Source organism: Engystomops pustulosus, chromosome 10 (assembly GCF_040894005.1).
Source record: "Engystomops pustulosus chromosome 10, aEngPut4.maternal, whole genome shotgun sequence".
In the NCBI taxonomy this organism is placed as follows: Eukaryota; Metazoa; Chordata; class Amphibia; order Anura; family Leptodactylidae; genus Engystomops; species Engystomops pustulosus.
The window spans coordinates 36,819,243-36,835,176 of record NC_092420.1 but is presented as its reverse complement, the minus strand read 5'-3'; the positions used below and the strand labels follow the sequence as shown (position 1 = coordinate 36,835,176).

At 38.1% G+C, this 15,934-nt stretch overlaps 2 protein-coding genes across 2 annotated transcripts in view; one reads left to right on the top strand and one right to left on the bottom strand.

Annotated features, from left to right (window-relative positions):
- Positions 1-10,366, bottom strand: part of IFT56 (intraflagellar transport 56) — a 37,856-nt gene extending 27,490 nt beyond the window's left edge. Inside the window, exons 1-6 of the mRNA XM_072126628.1 lie at positions 10,178-10,366; positions 9,701-9,841; positions 6,890-6,982; positions 5,548-5,662; positions 2,463-2,512; positions 1,201-1,346 (exon numbers count right to left, since the gene is read on the bottom strand). Of these exons, the coding sequence (XP_071982729.1) occupies positions 1,201-1,346; positions 2,463-2,512; positions 5,548-5,662; positions 6,890-6,982; positions 9,701-9,841; positions 10,178-10,180 (548 nt within the window). The 5' untranslated portion in view covers positions 10,181-10,366. The remainder of the gene's footprint in view (positions 1-1,200; positions 1,347-2,462; positions 2,513-5,547; positions 5,663-6,889; positions 6,983-9,700; positions 9,842-10,177) is intronic.
- Positions 10,367-10,378: 12 nt separating this feature from the next.
- SHLD2 (shieldin complex subunit 2) lies at positions 10,379-12,895 on the top strand. Its single transcript, XM_072126627.1, has one exon. The coding sequence runs from the start codon at positions 10,566-10,568 to the stop codon at positions 12,828-12,830; it is 2,265 nt and encodes a 754-aa protein (XP_071982728.1). The 5' UTR covers positions 10,379-10,565; the 3' UTR covers positions 12,831-12,895.
- Positions 12,896-15,934: the final 3,039 nt, after the last annotated feature.

Below are 15,934 nucleotides of genomic sequence, written 5' to 3'. Positions count from 1 at the left end.
TGGTTTATCATGCTTGATTTTGATGGTAGATTTGCTTTAAGGTTTGAGACAACCTTACAATTGTGGTTTTGGTAGATTTCCTATAAATGTAGTGAGTGTTTTTCAGACAGAAAAGTTTCATAAAGTGTGGACAAAAGTAAATTAAAGGAAACCTACCATTTTGCAAATTATTGAAAGAGGCAACTGGGGCGTGGAGTAGCCGGAGCTGAAGCTACACTCCAATAGCCTTTTTCGATCTTCCTACTCTGACATATTCAGCGTGAAGCTCCTGATAGCTGGGTGCACTTCATAGAATATTTATGCATATTTATGTAAGCTACGCTTACTCAGCTCTGAAGTTGGAACCCAGCACGCGCAGCTGCCAGCTCAAGTGCAGCTCCTGGTAGCCATGTAGCTTCAGCTTCAGCTCCAGCTACTCCACGCCCCAGTAGCCTCTTTCACTAGTTTTCATATTAGGGCTTAGTCCTAAAAAGGGCTCCAATGGCATTTATTAGAGGAACCTGCCACCGGATCTACCATAATAGGTAGATCCAAGATGGTAGGTTTCCTTTAAGTGGATGTGGGGTTGTAGAGAAATATACTGACTCCAACTCCAGCTAGCAAGTAAAATGAATCCATGTAAATATTGTATAAATCATAAAGGTACAGCTTTTTGCATATTAACTTTCATAGGAATTTAGAAATTATTTATATAGATAAATGTTACATTTGATTAATTTACGGTCCTTAATTATTAAAACAGTAAGACGACTTACAAAGAAATTGCATTTAAAGGACATCTACCACCAGGATGAAGGACTGTAAACCAAGCACACTGATACACTGGTGTGTGCCCCCTCTGACATTCAAAATTATGCAAATGAGCAATAGGTGCTACAGGCTCCTTTGATATCTATGGAGCCCTGAGCCCCTCAGGATCATTTGCATAATTTGTAAAACCTTTTTTTACGTAAAAACAATGTCCTAAGAAGCGAAAAGCAAAGCAGAACCTGACAGAGGGGGCAAATAACAATATGTCAGTGAGCTTGGTTCACAATTTTTCACCCTGGTAGTAGATGTCTTTTAAACTTGTTTCACAGGTTTACTCTACAGCACTGGAGTAGTCTGTAGAACCAGAAATACAATACAAATAACACATTATATACGAAAAATACATCTAAAATGATATACATGTATGGTATATACTTATGTTACTGTTACCTGTTTTCCAATAGTATTCTCTTGTAGATGTCTATTGCTTCCTGATAATGAGATCTCATGTAGTGTATGGATGCAAGACTCAGCTGATCCTCAATGATATCCTGCAAGTTCTGGTGAAAGACCATTAGTCTCTTCTCATCGTTAAACTATTGTAAGAAACAATATGTTAAGTTACAAGATGAACATGACATTGACTCTACCAAGGATGGAAATGTTAAAAATAGCTGAAGAATCATCATTGAGAAATGATTGCAGGTGATTATTACACTATTAACGGCTTTCTAATAATTTTCTAGCTGACACATTCCATTTAACAGAATAGTGGGGATCAAAGCTTATGTATGGTCCTATCATTTTTCTGAATAAAGTATTTTATAAAATGTAATAGTGAGTGTTATTCATCCAAGTTAGTTATTTAGCATGCTTGGATGGATGTGTCATTATCATGTATTTATGGTATAATACTTAGAACAATATTTATGTTTATGCAGCTGTAATTCCAATGCATACATATATGAACCCGGATATCCTAGAAGTGAGATGGTAAAATGAGGGTAGAAGCATGTTTTAAGCAAACCTTAAACCTGTAATTTCTAGCTGGTGACAGGTTCCAATAGCCTATGCTATGCCGATTTTAAAAATACCTTTATTAGCCTCCTGAATTATTGCAGTACTTTATACAAGTTTAATTCACATTTCCTGGCTCCCTTCCAGCAGCACGTGGAGAGTCCCCGGGAAGGGGACAGCTGCAGCCTGTGTCAGTCTCCATTCCTCCACACTTATGCAGTTCCTCACCCCTCCACACTTGCTGTCATGTGCACTAAGCAGGCAGAGGAGATGGTGATGGTGAGAAGAGAGGAAGAATGCATGAGGAGATACACGTACACAGGTTGCAGTGGAAACCTCCCTGGTACTCACCGCAGGTTGCTAGCAGGGAGCCAGGTAATGTAAATTAAACCTGTATAAAATAATGAAATTATTCGGAATGCTGACAAAGGCATTTTTTTAATCACCATAAAGTTGGAGCCTGTCAGCAGTTAATTACATTCCTGGTGACAGGTTTGCTTTTGGTAAGGTAGCATTAAAATGTATTGTATATTGTTAAAAAAAAAAGTGTAACGAAAAATCAACATATATATGATTTATAAACGTTGCTCAACTTTCTCTTTAATTTTTTTCTGAAGATCCGCAGTACACCAAAATGTCACAATTGTACATAACAGAAAACTACTATAAACCAAATATTAGATAAGATTTTATACCTTATGTGCCAAGTGGAAAAGCAAGCGATTCTGAAGGTGGCTTTTTGGAGCTGAAAAAGAATTGCATGTGAAAATGTACATGAATTTAAATAAATAGAATAAACTGCATAAATAGAACAAATGAAGCAACAACTGTTACAGTATCTATACTTATACTCTTACTGTAAATTCAATTTCTGTAGATACATTTTCTATAAAGTGGTGCTAAGAACCAGTACCAGTACAGGCAGTCCCCGGGTTACATACAAGATAGGGTCTGTAGGTTTGTTCTTAAGTTGAATTTGTATGTAAGTCGGAACTGTATATTTTATCATTGTAGCTCCAGCTCGAACTTTTTTGGTCTCTGTGACAATTGGATTTTAAAAATGTTGGGTTGTCATAAGAATCAGGATTAACAATAAAGCTTCATTACAGACACGTCTGATAACTGTTACAGCTGATCATTGTAGCCTAGGACTAAAGTACAATAAATTACCAATATCCAGAGGTCCGTTTGTAACTAGGGGTCGTATGTAAGTCGAGTGTTCTTGAGTAGGGGACCGCCTGTACTGGTATTTCTCTAAACTCAACAGCTTTCCTGTGAGCCGACATCCCAACTCAGCTCCAACAATGTTCCCCAAATATTATGCTTATACTCAACTATATACGGTACATAAATTTGGTATCTCTCTGATGGTTGTAGCCCCAAACAATAAAAGGATTAAGCCCCATAAGAAAATGGCAGAAGTCTATGTCACAAGTTTTTTTTTTGCCATTTCCACCATATCTGGTTTATTTTCTCATCTCATCCAAAGCCCCAACTCTTTCTTTAAAATGGCCTTTTAGACATAATTGAGAACACAGCAAGTTTTAATGTAGTGGTAGATAGAAATTGATCTAATAAGATCTTTATGTGCTAATACATTATCCTTTTTAAATACTTTTTAAATCCAATAAATGTTTCCCTCCTGTCCTTGCACAAGCCACATCTTTTTGATCTTTCTGCAGTAAGAGAAAAAAGCTTAAACAGCTATATTTTTGCCATTTTGGCCTTTTTTTCCGTTACAGCATTACGGCACATAGAAATGGTGCACATCATGGTATGGTACACAAAAATGGATTTATTAAGATATATCTATATGCGTCCACACATTACACTTTTTTTTAAATACCGTACTAGTTTTTTTTACTCCCCTCCTTGCACGAGCCACATCTTTTTTATTTTTCTGTCACTTTTTTGCCAATTGGGACTTTTTTTCCTGTTAAAGCTTATAACATAGATACAAATTTATGATACGATTTATTTGTTTATATATGCATTCTATGCGCCAATCAGTTGCCATGGCAGCATGGTGGCTTAGTGGTCAGCATTTACAGCCTTGTAGCACTGGGAACCTACCTGGGTTCAAGTCCCAGGGTCAACCTCCGCAAAGAGTTTGTATGTTCTCTCCGTGTTTGCGTGGGTTTCCTCCCACACTCAAAAACATACTGGTAGGTTGATTAGATTGTGATCCCCATTTTGGACAGGGACCAATTTGGCAAGCTCTGTGCAGCGCTGCATAATCGGTGCGCTATATAAATAAAGGAATTATTATTATTATGACAGCTGGAGGCCCCAGCTGTCATTTGGCATTCACAGCTACAGTCTGCTGGAGGCAGTAACAGACAAGCAGCAATACAGTAGTATTGCAGTATATTGTATAAGTGATCAGATCTCCAATGGGTTCAAGTACCTTGGAAGCCAGAAACCACACAGTCAAAACAAAGCCCATGAGTATTTTTTTTACTAATTCCACCATATTTGGATTTTTCCCTCTGCTTTCCAGTACATGTCAAAGAATATTAAATGGTGCCACTATAAAGAAAAATTTGTCCCAGAGATAAAACAAGGCCTAATATGTCCTTGTAAATGGAAAAATCAAAAAGATATGGCCTGTGGAAAGAGGGGAGTGAAAAAACAGGAATGCAAAAACCTGACAAAACATTCTAAGGTGCTTGTAAATATATTGTTGTGAATTTCCTGCCTCTCTATTACAGTCTGCCTCATGTAAACTAATAGAAGTCTACAGACTCCTAGCTGTCAAGGCAACTGACCAGCATCCATGTCACGTCCATACGCTGGCACTGTATAGGTGCTTGTGTCTAGGTTTGGCATCAATCACAGTTAGTGGCAAGCATTTGCTAAAATACGGAAGACACCTGCCCTGTGAACTCTCTCTATCCACCTTTGATGATCAGTCACCATAATTTTTAATTTTATATAAAGTATATAAAAAGTAAAATCATATAATATGGAATGTAATAAAGATGTAATAGTTTAGTAGCCAAGACAACCTCTACACAAAGTAAATACAATGGGACAGATTTATCAATCTGTTTTACAACATAATTTTGTGGTAACTTGAACTAAAAACTGTCTGTGCCCATTTATTAAAGGGGTTTGCCCATGAAAGAAAATTACAATCCCCTAGTGATGTTTACACAATAAAGCAATTTTTCTCAGTTTTATTGCTGTTTTAGCTCCTATCACTCCCTAGGCTGCTCATTAAAATTCCAGAGTGTGGGCGGAGATTCTCTAAGCAGACAATTCATGATCCCTCTTGTGCTGTCAGATGATGTGTGCTGATAATGTGCTTAGATTATCAAGGTTTATCTACACTTTTATTTAGTTTCTAAACATTGTACATCATAAAAGAGAGATGATGAGAACTACGAGATGGATATAATACATAATTACATTCTCAGCCCTGCTATCTCAGCCTTGACATACACAGTCAGCTTTGCAGTGCCCCTCTCCCCAGGATAAAGACCTTATCTGCTTGTAGCCTGTAGATTTACTCCCCTCACGCTGCTGTTTGCCTAATAATGTCTAGTCTAACTCTAGCAACCCTTATTGACAGAAAAATTGTGTAAATAAAAATGGTGCAATTGCTTTTTTTTTTTTTTACCTACAATAAAAACTAAAGCTTCTTAAAACTTGTGGCAGAGTATATATAGTTTTGGCATTAATGACAGTATTAGTATCAAATTATAAATTCTGGTATTTAAATTAATATATAATATTAATAATAATCTATTAGCAATATTTATGTGTGGAATCACTTGCCTTTGTTGGCGGCCTCTTCTGCTTCTTTATACATTCCCAAAAAAAAGTACGTACAAGCCAAGTTCACCCAAACATCAGGATTACATCCTTCCTGTTGACTTGCATGCTTGAACACCTAATAAACAGCAAAACATCACCATGTAGATATTTTTCTCCATACAGTAAGATGAAATGGGCCAAGTCAAAAGATACAACCATTGTATTAAAGTGTGTTTAAGAAAACCTGTGGCCAAATTTTTCACAAATACAGCTAGTGACAGGTTCCCATAGTGCCATATTAACTAACTGACACCCTTCTATAAGTTAAAATTTGTTTGCCTCAGGTCCCCACATAATCAACTTTATAATTTTGCCTGGTAGCCCCTCCAAATGCCATCTCAACATTCAGTAATAATGTCATGTGACCAGTGTGATATCATCTTAGGCCATTTTTGGTCCGTTTTAAAGAATGCGTTTTAATGGTAGGGTGGCATAACCTTAATATTAACAAACTGTACCCCATGCATATATCTGATCACATGAAATCACAGCATGCCTGCATGGACTTTTGCCCCTCTACATGCCTCCTTGCAGGTGCTGTGATTTCATGTGATCAGATATATGCATTTGGTACAGTTTGCTAATGTTAGAAGGCTAAAGGACTTTAGATGATGTCACCGTGGTCACAATACATTATTGCTGAATGCTGAGGAGTCTTTAGGAGGATCTGCTGGATTAATCCTGACTCGCTCTTAATATCCCCAAATACCAGGCAAAATTATGAAGTTGATTATATGGGGATCTGAGGGAAACAATTTTTTGCTAAAATAAGGGTGTCAGGCTCTATGGGAACCTGTCAGTAGTTGTTCTTGACTGCAGCATTCATGTGAGTATGAGTGGTCTTTATTTTTATCATAACTTATTTCTTGATTTGACTATGTCCTGTACAGCCTCTTTTAAAATAATGATACCACCTTTCCTATATGTTGTTGGACAAGTGGTATTTTTCAATGCTGCCATTTGGGTTTATATATAAACTTATTGATCAAGTTTTTAAATTTTTATTAATTCTTCCTCAGGGTGAAAGGAGAAAAAAAAAATTCAGTTCACTTATCAGTGTCTGCTGCCATCGCATGCCATATTACTGGCATCGTGGCTCACATCAATGAGCTACAGTGCCAGTAATACAACAAAGCTGATGGGTCGGTGTCACCCAGTAACTATATCCTGATTTATCAGAATATATTGCTCAAAATGGTTGTACAGCTACATTTATTTGAGATAAGAATAGTCTGATAATACATAACTATAATCATTTTCAACAGTAGGTTCAATCAATTTCTGTGATGCGGACATACAGTACCTCAAGAGATTTTTTGTAGTCACCCAGGTGAAACGAACAGTAACCAATCCATAAATCTGTGTCATCTTCACTCTCTCCAACCTGACGTTTAAACTATAAAGAAAAGCCCAAATAGTTGTTTTAAGAAAAGTATCAGTATTGTATCACAAAGTAACCAATGATGTAATAAGAATCTTTACTAATGTAGTACAAACATATTCTGCAGAGATTCCAAGTACGTGTAATATAATAAATATGGTCCATGATATTGTTTTTTTAGCACATCAAAGGGTTTTTTTCTGCTGCAACATCGGGATACACGGGGTGACGGCTGTAACTAATAACCGACACCAGAGTGTAACAACCGCGGCTCCAATCGCAGGTGTTTAACCCGTTAAATGCCATGGTCAGTGCGACCGTGGCATTTAACTTTCCTTTGGGGGGTCATGAACAAGCAATCAGATGATTGCTTGTTCATGTCCCATGGTGGAAACAGTAAAAAAAAATATGTTATTCAATAAAAATTAAAGTAATAAATCAGTAAAAATGCCCATAAGCCCCATAACATATAACATAACGCTCAAAAAAGTCTAAATCATAACACGAACCCCACATATATATCAACGCATCTGTAACAACCCGTAGAATAAAAGTAAATCATTTCTTTTTCTTTTATTTGTAAATAAACGCAAAACTTACCACTAAAATGAAGTACAACATGTGAGGAAAAAACAATCTTAGAATCACTTTGATAAGTAAAAGTGTTCAAAACCATATAAAGCGAGGCAAGTCAGAATCCAAAAAAATGGGGCTGAGCCTCAAGCTAAAAAATGGCTGCTTCCTTAAGGATTTAAAAAGTCAGAAGGCGAACAAGAGGAGGCTCTCTTTCCTCCTGGGAAAACCGTAGGGTGTGGTCTGAAACGTATGCTTATGCGTTTCTATAGAAACATATGCATTCGGTAACCAGAACCCAGTGTCTTGCATTACTATTTTTGCGCAGATTTTTAAACAATCGCAAACATAAATCCATCAGTATGCGGCGTTACACCCCACATACAATGGTAAATTTGTTTCCCTAGTAACATTTGCAAAGATTACGTAAAAACACCTTTATGATTAGATTATGGAAAAGAAAAAAAAAAAAAATTGCAAAAATACAACAATGGGATTATACTGTACAGACACACACCAGATCTAAAATTATTATAGTGGCCAACAATAACGAGTTCCTTCATGACTACAGTTCAGCGCTGCTGTAATACACAACAGTTGTGTGCTGCTGGTCTGACATCAGATAGGGTATGTAATATCCTTCTAGCATTCCTTGTTAGAGGATTCCTACTTTCTAGCTGCAGATGAACATTTTTCCGTGTACAGAGCTGTGTGAGGGCTTATTTTCTGTGTAACAAATTTTACTTCTCTGTGATATTTGATATTCCATGTGGTGTAATGGGAAGCTGGAAAAAATATGAAATGTGGTAAAATTGGCAAAAAAACGCATTTGCGTCACTTTCTTCCAGACTCAGTTTTTACGACTTTACCTGTGCGCTCCAAAAAACACCTCTGCTTTATTCTTTGGTTTTGCAAAATGTACCAAATTTATACAGGTTTTATTGTGTTTTAATACATTTTCAAAAATTAAACAAAAATGTACGAAAAAAAACGGATCTTCGCCATCTTCTGATGCTAATAACTTTTTCTTGCTTCAGTGTACGGAGCTGTGTGATGTGTAATTTTTTGCAATATGAGCTGATGTTTTCAATGCTACAATTTACAGGACAATGTGACCTTTTGATCACATTTTATTACATTTTGGATGTTATGTAAAAAGGCGTAAAAGTAGTGTTTCAGACATTTCGGTGGTATTTTCCGTTATGGGGTTCACCGTCGGCAATAACCGTTTTTTTGTTTTGCTAGATCGGGGCATTTTGGGACAGGCCATTGGCTCAATGTAACGAAAATGCAGAAAGCAGACAACTTCACCAACCTCAGGTGTTAGCGACGGGCGTTTGCTGCAATATGCAGCAAACCTCATGCCATCCTTAATGGCTCCATGACTGATATATTGGTCATGGAGCGGTAAGGATGATGCCACACATGGCGTTTTGAACCCGTTTTGGGTCTGTTTTTAAGCAGTCCGTCCAAAAAAGCATGCGTTAATAAACAAATCCATTTGTGAAAAACGCATGCGTTTTTGACCAGATAATTGGCAAAACCTGTCAAAAATGGATGCATTTTCAAAAAACGCATGCATTTTTCAAAAACTTTTTTAAACGGACTGCTTAAAAATGGGTTAAAAACGTCATGTGTGGCATCACCCTAAGGTGTTAATGGCCTGTATCTCCTATTCTATATCACACAGAGGAAAAGATCTAATCAATCTCAGGCAAAAGTTGACTCTTTTCAGCTCATTTGCATAGGACTTTGGCTGGGATTTTTTTTTGTAAACTGGCGAAACTTAACATAAAGGTGAGAATGCTAGGAAGAATATTTCATACTTTACCGGAGGGTGTTGATAGTTTAGGTTTTTACTGGTGACAGCATCCCTTTAAAATGGTTTGGAAGTGAATGAGTACAGGTAAAAAATAGTAATCTGAGCAGATTGCTGTACTAATAAATACTAAAAGTGGCTGAATGCTGACAAGGGCAATTCTGCTAGTGGCATCTTTTGGTATTGTTTACCTAGAAAAGTCACAGGCATTAGATAGAAGAGATAGAGGGCTTACTGAATCTTCAATCCTCCATACCTAGCTCCTAAAAGTCACTGCAGTAAAAGTCCACCCTTCTTAAATGTTAAATACAGTTAAATATGTATAAAGAGTAAGAACCTACCTCCAGTAGAGTTATTGCTCCAGTGAAGTCTCTTTGGGTCAGCAATTCATCCAGTTTGGGAACTTTCTTTCCCTTCTTTTTGTTTTTATCGCTGGTCTGCTGTACATCGCTGCCTACAGCAGGTTTGGCTCGTGATAACATCTGAAAACAAAAAGTTATTTTATTTGGTACAATAGATGATAAGCTCCATGTACAGAATAGGCGATTACTATGGACCCCAGCATTCACCTGATCAATGAATGAGGGGAGGATGAGTGGCTGAGCATGCACACTCAAAGGGACTGACTGGTGGACAGAATTGCTCCACATTTATGGCTCCCCCCCCCCCCATATTCTGAGCCCCATATCCAGTGTAGCTGAAGACTTAGCAGCAGCCAATCCCCACCATTAGAGAACTGGTAACATGTTAGATGCCGCCATGTTACACCCATATTATGGACAAGCACTGACTATACATCCATCATCTCTACTCCTCACCATTTTCAGAGCTTCTAGAGCAGGAGCCGATAGGGAAGCAGTAACCGGCAGCGCTGAGGATCTGCTCACATCAAAAACGACTCTGTTGCCCTAGTAACAGTCACCTAACATCCGCGCATGCGCTGAGCACGCTCCTGACGCATAACGGAACCTGCAGTTCACCATTACGTTATGACGGTTGTGTAACACGTTTGGGGAGCGTTATAACAAGACGACCTCCAGTGCTAAGCCAGGCGATAGGACGTTAGGGGCACCTATACCACCGGCTAAATGTGTCCTAACAAGCCACTTCCTGTACGCTTTATTACTTCCGGCTTTGGCTCTGTAACGAGGCTTGGGACGCGGAAGTGTTAATGCGCGCGTCCATATGCTGTGAGCAGCTGTAAAGATGTGTCATAACGGTGTAATCCACGTTTTTGTCGGAGCTCCCGTGATTGCGCCGTCTTTTCAATCCGCTAAGGACAGATCGGCTTCAGGAGGCGGCACAGCTGTGTGGAGAGACATCCCTTATGCTCCTAATGGATTGGATGCATGTAGGGACAGTGATAGAAACCACCAAAAATCAACTGAAAAGTTTACAGAACCGGCATTTGATCGTCAGGGTGAAGCTCATGAAACTTTTGCCAGAACTTGTAACCAGGAAACTGATTTAGGGCAGAAAATGGCCACTGATATGAGGGAGGTCATTTCAGATTTGGCTTCTAGCACTGAACTCTGCCATATAACATACGGTGTGCAGAGTGATGACTGCAATGAATGCACTGCTCTTGATGTCATCAGAAGTGATACCAGCAGTTCAATATCTGCTGAAACGGAGTTTCTTACAATTCTGGCATCTAGTCAGCTGGTTGTACAAAGTCCTGGGAACAACGGAACTAAAGTCACCAATCGATGCACACCTGGACCATCAGAATCTGTACTGAAAGATATGGCATCGGACTGTACCGCCACATGTTCTGCATCTCAAGATGCTTTTACTTCCTCTTCAGATCTTTTCACAGACACACCAGATGAAGTGTTTGACAAAAAGACATTAGAATCCCAGAAAAATGAACATATAGAAAGTGAATCTGCTGCAGAACTAAGACATTTTGAGGATAATTTTGGGAGCTCAAACATCAAAAGGAAGAATTCTTTTTCCGAATCATCCCCATCCTCTAACCATAACCAGCAATCTAAAAAATCGAAGCAATCCACGTCACCAGCAAGTGCTACAAAAAAATCTAATAAACTTTGGCAACAAACTCCTTCAAAGTCCTTAACTCTTCTGAAGCATTGCTCAGACATGAAGAAGGAGTACAATGTTATGGTAGTTGTGTTACAGCCCTGTCATGTAAAAGAAATCAAGGTCAAAAGTGGCCCAAACGTTGGTTCCACCTTTCCATTAGCAAAAATTGTTGTTATAGACCAATCAGAGGTTAAACGTGAAGTGTTGATGTGGAGAACTGCAGCGTTTTGGAGTTTAGGTCTACTTCCTGGTGAAATAATTGTGCTAACAAATTTGTCCATTTGTGAAGATAGATGGAGGGGGGACATATTTCTTCAGTCAAGCTTCAGGAGTAAACTAGTAAATCTTGGAAGCTGTTCTGTTCTCTGCTCAATAGAAAATTCCAATACTGTAGAAAATTCTGCTGTAAAAGAGTTATTAAATTACATTCACAAAAAGCATATTTATTTAAGAGAACTTTCCCCACGACAAACCCAGATGCTAGAGCATATACAGTATGTAAGCCTCGCTTATCTTCAACCAGAATTATTGCTGCATTCAATGTTGAAGGTGATTCACATATCCATTCTTAAGGAAGCCACTTACCATTTTAAAGGAACACAGCAAAATAAAATCATTCTGACTGTTGAACAGATCTGTGGACAAACAAGTACATTAGTTCTGTGGGGAACATGTGTGTCGTGGTGTGATCAGATCCACCTTAAAAGAGATCATATCTGGGTTTTTAAGTACTTATTCTGTAAGAAGAACATTATTTCAGGGGAACTTGAATTACACACTACTCCATGGTCATCCTGTGAATGTTTGTTTCATGATGACCAAAGGGCTATAGATTTTTGGAAGCAGTACAACAAAACATCAGAAAAGCAGATGAGCCTTTTAAGCATGGTGCAAGATCGATGTTCAGGGGAAATACAGGTTAAAGGTAGTATATTGCAGTTAGAATTTAAGATTCCAGGCAAGCCAAAAATATTAATGAGCAGTGAAACCTCAATTTCTGATATTTTGGAGTATCTGCCTTATATTAAATACACAGGCTGTGAAAAATGCAAAAGAGAACTTAATATTGATGACAATGATGTGTATGAACAGTGTTATGTCTGCCTACCCTTCAACCAGATATGTATTTTCTATAGGTCAGCACAAATGACTATTATGAGCGAAGGATGTTTTGTATCTATTCAAGTGCCACCTGATATTCTTGAGAAGATGTTTTTGAATATTTCTCCTAAACTATTAAACCACGTTTTTCCTAGCTGTCCTGACGTGACTTATGGTACAATTGTGGCAGATCTATGTTACTGCCTGTTAGCAGAAACTGAAGAATCATTTATCTTCACCATAAAAAGCCAGTTTATGCTTGATGAAAATAGCATGCCATTGGAAGAGGACTTTCATCTTTTAGATTTTCATATAGACTTTTGAGATGTTTACTATATTACATTAATTTTATTTACAAATATGGATTTAGACCTTTTTCTATAAATGTAAGCAACAAAATTATTTTTGCATAATAAAGAATTATGTCTTAATTTGTTAAAGATGCCATAACCTTGAGTTACTTATTCAAGTAAATATGGGGGTCATGGTGGAAGGAGATGAGGAAAGGGCCAATCTACTGAATGTCGCCTTCTCAACTGTCTTTACCCAGGAAAATCCCCTGGTGGAAGACAAAATGAGGAATAATGTAAATTCTCTTTGGAATGTCAACAGTTTAACCCACGAAGCGGTACGGCGCCGCCTCGCAACCACTAAGATAGATAAATCACTGGGCCAGATGGCATACACCCCCGGGTTCTGCATGAACTATGTACCGTGATAGACAGACCGTTATTTTTAATATTTGAAGATTCACTGAGGACTGGTTATGTTCCACAGGACTGGCGCATAGCAAATGTGGTACCAATATACAAAAAAGGATCAAAAAGTGTTACTGGAAACTACAGACCTGTGAGTCTAACTTCTGTGGTGGGGAAAATATTTGAGGGGTTTGTTAGAGATGCTATCCGGGAATAATCTGATTGGTTTCTACGAGGAGATAAGTTCAATACTGGACCTGGGGGACGCTGTGGATGTTGTATATCTGGACTTGGTATATAAAATGAGACTGCTGGGATTAGGGGGAAAATCTGTGTATTTGGGTAAGTAATTGGCTTAGTGATAGAAAACAGAGGATTGTCCTTAATGGCAAATTCTAAGATTGGGTTGAGGTTACCAGTAGAGTGGCACAGGGGTCAGTATTAGGGCCACTTCTTTTTAATATTTTTATTAATGACCTTGAAGTGGGTTTACACAAGTCAAGTTTCAATATATGCAGATGATACTAAGCTGTGTAAAGTAATGAGGCCGATAGATTAGCATTACAGAGGGATTTGTGGAAGCTTGAGGAGTGGGCAGAGAAATGGTTGATGAGGTTTAATGTAGATAAATGTAAAGTTATGCACTTGGGCCATGGAAACAAAAAGTATAATTATGTTCCAAACAGTCAATTACTTGGTAAAACTGGAGCTGAAAAGGAATTGGGGGGTATTGGTAGATAGTAAACTAAATTTTAGTGACTAGAGCCAGGAGGCTGCTGCTAAAGCAAATAAAATTATGGGATGTATCAAGAGAGGAATAGATTCTCATGATAAAGACATAGTTTTGCCCTTATACAAATCCCTGGTCAGACCACACATGGAATATTGTGTACAGTTTTGGGCACCAGTATATAAAAAGGATATAGTAGAGCTTGAACGGGTGCAGAGGAGAGCAACCAAGATTATTAGGGGAATGGGGGGGATTAGAATACAATGACAGATTACAAATGTACAAATACCTGAATGGACAGTACAAGGATCTCTCCAAAGATCATTTTATACCTAGGCCTGTGACCAGGACATTCTCTGCGCCTAGAGGAGAGGCGATTTTACCATCAAAATAGACAAAGGTTCTTTACTGTAAGAGCAGTGAGACTATGGAACTCTCTGCCACAGGAGGTTGTTATGGCGGACTCTATGTACATGTTCAAGAGAGGCCTGGATGCCTTTCTGGAGAGCAAAAATATCACGGGTTATGGGGATAAAACATTTATTTAATTCTTAAAGGTTGGACTCGATAGACTTGCGTCTTTTTCCAGCCTTATATACTATGATACTATAAACCTATGTAACTGTACAGGGCACATTGTGTAGTTGAGTCCCAGCAGCATTTAGCATGAAAGGAAGACTTGTGAAAGCACCATGCGTCAGCCACTCCTTTTGGCAACCTGTGTGTTCTATTGTGACCACAAATGCCTATGCTCTAGCAACTACTCCATGTGTACCTCTACCAAATCCACCAGCTTAGTCTTAGTTCACCCAATTATCCCAGTGAACAGTGAACATTATCTGCAGTGAACAGATATGAAAATGGAAGCTTTTGCTTCTGCATTGGATTGGAAATTGAAGGAGTCTGGAGGTGCTACTACAATCAAGGCTGTGGAGTCGGTTAGCCAAAAAATTAATGAATAAGAAAGAAGTACTCCAGCTCATCTAGATCCACAATATTGTCCTTAAGCATGGTGCTGGAGAACAACTCCAAACAAAAATTCATGGATCCAGCTCTTTGACAAAATAAAACCTCCTTTATTGTTCAATCCATGGCGTCCACAGGCACAATACAGGTGAACATGTAAAAAGTCAACATGTTTCTAGCACTGTTGCGTGCTCTTACTCATGACTGGGGGATGTGGAAGGCTTCCGGTATTAACCCCTTAAGGACCAGGCCCTTTTTCGTTTTTGCATTTTTATTTTTCACTCCCCACCTTCAAAAATCTATAACTTTTTTATTTTTCCATGTACAGAACTGTGTGATGGCTTATTTTCTGCGTAACAAATTGCACTTCGTAGTGATGGTATTAAATATTCCATGCAGTGTACTGGGAAGCAGGAAAAAAATTCTAAATGCAGTGAAAATGATGAAAAAACACATTTGCGCCATTTCTTGTGGGCTTGGTTTTTACAGCTTTCCTGTGCACCCCAAATGACATGTCTATTTCATTCATTGGGTCAATACGATCACGGGGATACCAAATTTGTATAGGTTTTATAATGTTTTCATACATTTACAAAAATTAAAACCTCCTGTACAGAAAAAAAATTCTTCATTTTGCCGTGTTCTTGCGCTAATAACTTTTTCATACTTTGGTGTATGGAGCTGTGGGTGGTGTCATTTTTTGCGACTTCTGATGACGTTTTCAATGCTTCTATTTTTAGGACTGTTCGACATTTTGATCACTTTTTATAGAATTTTTTCTATTTTTCAAAATGGCAAAAAAATGCCATTTGCGACTTCGGGCGCTATTTTCCGCTACGGGGTTTAACGCAGTGAAAAACGGTTATTATATTTTGATAGATCGGGCATTTTCGGACACGGCGATACCTATTGTGTTTATGATTTTTACTGTTTATTTATATTTATATCAGTTCTAGGGAAAGGGGGGTGATTTGAATTTTTATGTTTTTTTAATATAATTTTTTTTTTTTTACTTTTTTTTATTTATTTTTTTT